Genomic DNA, 6,268 nt, shown 5'->3' on the forward strand with positions numbered 1-6,268 from the left:
GTTGGTTCTGATTCATAGCAACCCTGTATATCGTTTCCAAAGCTGTAAATCTTTGTGGGCACAGAAAAGTCTCATCTTTCTTCATTGATCGGCTGGTGGGCTCAAACCACTAACTTTGTGGTTTGCAGCCCAGTGATTACCCTCTAGAGCCACTGCACTCTCATGTAGCTACATTGCTGTTTTATGTTCCGTCAAGTCAGTTTCAACTCAGCAACTCTCTATAGGGTTTTCATGGAACAACTGTTAAGTTTGAACTGCCAAATTTGCAGTTCAAGCCAACCTTGTGGTCTACTGCTTATCCTCCAGCGCCACACCAGGACTCCATATAGACATACACAAAAGTTTAACCATACTAAGGCAAATCTTTGCAATCTAGTTAAATACAAATATCTGTTTTAATATTATTTCCATACAACAAATTTACTAACTAAATGAAAAATTTTAGAAAGATTTTATGGTTGTGCTCTGATTCAGGTACTAATATACGAGTATATCACTAAGGCAATCTTACCAAGATTTTCAGATAAAAATATTTTAAATATTTTTTTATCAATGGATAAGGAAATTTCTCTGGTGTTATCCTTGTCCTCGAAATTACCTGAAAATGCTAAAGTGAACCAGTCTCCTTTTAAATTTCCAAGACCTATTCCTATCTATGCTAAGGTGTGGCGCTGTGGGTTAATGTGTGCTGGACTGAAAGTTGGTTTGAACCACAAAGTCAGTGGTTCAAGCTTACCAGTTGCTCCTCCAAAACCCAACAAGGCTAGGGTATAGATATTTGCTCTTCCTTAAGAGGAAGTATGTTGTTGTTAAGTGCCATCGGGTCGGTTCCAATTCATAGTGACCCTGTGTAGGGTTTCCAAGAAACGGCTGGTGGGTTGGAACCACCAATCTTGGGTTAACAGTCCGGTGTTTATCCTACAGTGCCATACCAATTCTACTGCCGTCACTCTATTATTGTTAATTATTGAAATTCTAGAAAATAAAGCTATACCTGGTTGATTTTATTCATTGCTATAGTCCTTTACAGTCATCTGAAAAGTTTTCCAAACCCTAACCAACATACACTACAATGTAAAGCACAAACAATTCAGCAGACAGTACAAGAAAAAAATCACCAGAAAAGAATAAAGTCAAAAGTTGTTTCATTTGCTACATTCAACTTCCTGTGGAATTATAAATATTGAGTAGTTTAAAGAAAAGTAACCATTTTAGCTTTAACATTACCATCTAAGAAAAAATTAGCATAAATATATTACATTTCAGATTTCTCTCATGGGATGCTCACTTCTCATCCACTTTTCATGAAATAGAAAATGTTTCAGCAGTCCTACCTTTTCCTTGTCTACTACAATGAACAGCTCCACATATCGGGTCTGTGGCAGGATGGCTCTTTTTCTCTGTCAAACGCACACACAAAAATGTTCTAAGATTGTAAGTTTTACATAGGCAATCATCATATCCTAATCTATGGTTACTTATTTCATGTCAGCTAAGACTATCATAAAATTATCTTGGTTTACATACCCTAGGTCAATAAAGCCAAACCACAATTTAAAAAAACAAATGAACAGCAATACCTGATATACTAATCTGAAAAAAAAATAGTTAAAGGTAAAATGATTTACTCAGGTTTCCAAAAAGTAGAATTATTAATTTTTCTAAAATAAAAACTATATAAAAATACACACAAATGTACACATACACACACACCATAATGGGAAACTCTACTGTTACATTTTAGAGAAAAAGAAAGACTACCAATTACCCATAGCAGAAGTGTGACAAAGCTGCCAGTTAATAAAATGAATAGTTTTGTGATTTTTATAGAAATTACCATAAAGTGTGGCACTGTGGGTCAATGCGCCAGACTGCAAAGCCATTTGAACTGCAAGGTCAGCAGTTCAAGCTCATCAGCTGCTCCTCGGAAACTCTATACAGGGCCGCTATGGGTCGGAACCGACTCGATGGCATAACAACAACAAAGATAATTGTAAATGTTTCTAATGTTTTAATTTTAAAAGAATAGTGAAGGTAGATGCTAGGAAAGACAATGAAAATAATGTCATAAACTTAGCTGTTGTTGCTGTTAACATCAAGTCGGATCCGACTCAGAACAACCCTGCATAGGGTTTCTGAGGAGCAGTTGTTGGGTTTGAACTGTGAACCTGTGGTTAGCAGTCCAGTGCTTATTCTAAAGCACCACACCAATATGAGTTAATTAAAAATACAAGGGGGGAGCTTCAAAAAGCTCATGGGAAAATGAAGTTAAGAGGAGGCAAGATGGCGGATTAGATAGTAAAGCTATACAGATTCTCTATTACAAAGATGCAGAAAATCAAATGAAACAGATGCAGATGATAGTCTTGAAACCCTGAGCTTCAGGTGAAGGGATAATGAAGTGGATTGAATGCTTACTAGGAGAGAAAGCTGAACAGACTCAGCAAAAAAAAAAAAAAAAGAGAGAGAGAGAGAGAGAGAGGTTGGTGACCTGTGAAGGCCGTCCAGACACAGTGCAGCCATCTTAAGGTTTTGTGAGTGGCTTCAGAGACAAGACACTACATTGTCATTGCAAAAACATACTGGTGACTCTTAGAAATAGAGTCTCAAATTTTTTTCTTGTTCTCCACACTCACCTGGTGACCAGAGGTGGAGCAGCTCTTACCCACAAACGCCCCTAGCAGGGCTCCTGCTCTTGTGGTGGCTGGAGCCTCACAAAGGTGAGTACCACAGTTTATGCCCCGTCAAAGTGAGCGGGGAGCTATCCACATTAATCCTGGTATCTTGATTCAGGTGAAACCTGCTCCAATGCTACAGAATCTGCCCTGGCCAGCTCTAGTCTAGTCCTAAGTAGGAGTAGCAGCTGAACAGACATGTAAGAAGGGGGGCGGGGGGAGAGACAGGTAATTTGTGCAAGTTCAGTGTGGCCATCTTGAACTTAAGCAGGCAGATGTGAAACTAAGAGCAGTTAGTGGTCCAGAGGCATACTGCTTATTGTCAGAGAGAAAGGTGCTTTTTTTTTTCCGTTTTACCCACATTACCCTGGTGACAAAAGGCATGGCCAGCCCCCACCTGCATACACTTCCAGAGAAGCTCGACTCTCTAGGTGGTTGAAGGTGCATCAAAGGGAGTAGGAAGCTAGCAACACCACAACCCCTGGCAGCTGGAATCAGATGTAGCCTGCAAAACTAGTTCTGGCAAGCCCTGAACTAGCTGGTCCTCTTACCCTGGGTTGCCCTCTGGGATGGAAATACACTAATCCCCCAGCTACTTTTGGGTCTGCATGGACTACTTCTAGATTATGTGCCCAAACAGACAATACCTAGCCTTACAGGAATTCTACCTAGGGCTGGAGTACCACTGTCTCATTCTTTACCCACACACCATGTGAGATCCTTAAGTAGCAAGAGACTCCAGAATTTTCTCCTCTCTGGGTCTGGCACCTGCCCTGATTTTTTTTCTTTTCATTGTTTTGATTGTTTTTTGTTTCCTTCTCTTCTTCCTTTCTTTCCCTACCCTTGAATTTTATACTTTCTATCTCAACTTTCTTTTTTTTCTTTTTTTCTACCTTTCTTTTCCAGCTGCTGCTGCTTCTTTCTATTTTTCTCTTAGCTTCTCTTTATTACTCTCTGATCTCTTCCCTTGTGTGCATCTCTTTCCCCAATTATGTTTAGTTATTTTCCTTTCTTTTTATTCTCTTATCTTTTTTATCCATGTTTAAACTTTTTTTAAAATCCTCTCCTTGTCTCTTTTTGGTTTATATATTCTTTTTCTAGCTGTTGCATGTTTTTGCTTCTTGTTTCTTAGTTTTTTACTTCACTATTTTCTTTTTTTTCTGTTGTTTACTTGTTTTGTTTTTCTTCTCTCTTGTGTATGTGTTTTCTCTTACTACCTCCTTGACAAAGAACAGCAACCATACCCATACAGCCCAGTCACAATTGCATCCGCTACAACCCCACCCACTGGGTAAAGGCCAAAAAGAGCTGCTATACACGCGACCAACAACAATAACCAACATCAGTCACATCTGTCCTAAACTGAGTTGAATGAATGGTACACAGAAAATGTATAAACCCATGGATTTTAAAACCAGTAAATTGAACCATAAAGAATTACATTATTTCCTTACTCGAAGTAGCTGAGTCATGCTCTGAGACTCTTCATCTTCATCCTTTGTGGGCTTTTTCTCTATATCCTTGTTGGAAACCCCACATTTCAGAGGCTCTTTGTGGACATCATCCATTCGATAAAAGATATGCTCAAAATGAGAACTGTTTTGCAGAGGTTCAATCCCATAACTTGTATCATCTAAATGCAGCAATCCTCTAAATGTTGTGTTATTATATACACAATTTTAAAGAAAGAAAGAAAATAAACAAACACAGAAAAAGGGATCAGAAACTCCAATTCAAGTCCTAATTCTTAACATGCATAAGAAAGGGTAGCAAAAAAAGAGGTTTTAGAGTCAATCAAACTTAAATTTAAACTTAAGACTGCTACTTACTAACATTACTGCCCAAAAGTTACTTAATCTCTCTGAGTGGTTATTGTATAATGGAAGGCAGTAAGTGCAATGGGGAAAGGATGGCGTCTAGAGCCAGAGGACCAAAATTGTAATTCCAATTTTGTTTCCTACTAGCTGTGGGATTTTTAGAAAGTTATTTAACCTATGCCCTGGTTTACATTTTGTACATGGGTGTTCTGAAAATAAAATTATTTGTGTTGTAATTGTTGGTTACTTGCTGATTTGGCACCAACTCACAGCAACCTTATGCGTAACAGAACAAAATGCTTCCTGGTCCTACATCACTATTGTTGTACTGTTGTATTATATTTTGACTACCTTTCAACCTGAGCAGCTGCCTTCTAAAACTACATCAGACAATGTTCTGTTACTATTTACTTGGTTACAATGCTAATTTTCCAAAGAAGATCACCAGACTTTTCCTCATAGTCTACCTTGGTCTGGAAGCTCTGATAAACAAGTCCATCATGAATGAACCTACTGGTATTTGAAATCTAGTCATATAACTTCCAGCAGCATAGCAACCCATAAGTTACCATAGTATAACCAATAGACAGGCAAGCTGTGGCTAAATTATCTAATAAGCACAGAACAGAACATTGTTGGGCACACAAAAATTATTCAGTAAACTTTACTGTTTAAAAGGAAATAGTCCTAACCATCTTAAAGAGCTGGTTTGAGAATTATCTATGTAATATCTATTAGTTCAATTAATTATGTAGCCAACTAACCAGCATAGCACCACACTTCCAGACACTTAGTAAATGTAACTTTAACATTATTATCATTTCGCTTGCAGTGTGCTACAATTTCTCTAAACTTTAGTTTTTCCCGCCTAAATATAGACAGACATAAGAAGCTCTTTTTGTAGCCATTATAAGGCTTAAATGAAAATGTATAGGTAAAATATTTATAAACATAAAATATTACAGAAATTAAGTTCATATTTTAAATAGCAAAAATCATTTAATCATCTCAAAAAGATAAAGTATGCCCTTTAGATATTAAAATCCATCAACTATAACACTTTCCTAGATAGGCATGCTGAGAATATAAGCATAACTACAATATAGCTGTAAAGATCTTCAGCAAATTCAAATTAAAATCTAAGTTTGCTCAAGTTTTCTAAAATTACTTGATTTGGTAACAGAAATAGGGTATAGGGGAAAAATAAATAAATAAATCCTTACCTGAGTCCAAAACAGTTGCTAAGAGCAACGGATGAATTATAAACTCCCTCCACATAGCCCCGATAGTGACAATGATTCTAAATAAGAAATACTGCATTATATTCAAATAATGTTACAGTGTTTAAAATCATAGAAATTGCAAAGCTAACCAAATTACTTAAGGCTAATAGACTTTAAAAAAGTTTTTTTTTATTGTTGGCATTTCATAGCACATCCACTGTCATCCTGTAAGTACATAACTGTTCTAGGCAGAATTCCAGAGAATACTAAGTACAAACAGCTCGGCCCCAATGACCTTTCAGTCTAGAGACAGAACAAGACAGCATTATGTCATGTATAACATTTCAAATAAATCACAGTCAATCCAAGAAGCAACAACTGCTAATGATATCTAATAGAGAAGACATTGTGAGAGGCTAATAATGCCCCCCAACAGCAAAAAAAAAAAAAAAACTTTTAACATGAATGGGAAAGAGCAATTTTGATCTGTTATATTTTCTATTTATTATACTGTTATTATTTATAAATTTAGCTATTTTCAGAAACGTAAGAA

General features: G+C 36.8%; 1 protein-coding gene across 1 annotated transcript in view; it reads right to left on the bottom strand.

The window, feature by feature from the left end:
• Positions 1–6,268, bottom strand: part of ADAM9 (ADAM metallopeptidase domain 9) — a 239,070-nt gene that overhangs the window by 127,971 nt on the left and 104,831 nt on the right. The window contains exons 5-7 of the mRNA XM_006859940.1: positions 5,716–5,792; positions 4,130–4,325; positions 1,335–1,400 (exon numbers count right to left, since the gene is read on the bottom strand). Coding sequence (XP_006860002.1) covers positions 1,335–1,400; positions 4,130–4,325; positions 5,716–5,792 — 339 coding nt within the window. The remainder of the gene's footprint in view (positions 1–1,334; positions 1,401–4,129; positions 4,326–5,715; positions 5,793–6,268) is intronic.

Source organism: Chrysochloris asiatica, unplaced genomic scaffold (genome assembly GCF_000296735.1).
Source record: "Chrysochloris asiatica unplaced genomic scaffold, ChrAsi1.0 scaffold00035, whole genome shotgun sequence".
In the NCBI taxonomy this organism is placed as follows: Eukaryota; Metazoa; Chordata; class Mammalia; order Afrosoricida; family Chrysochloridae; genus Chrysochloris; species Chrysochloris asiatica.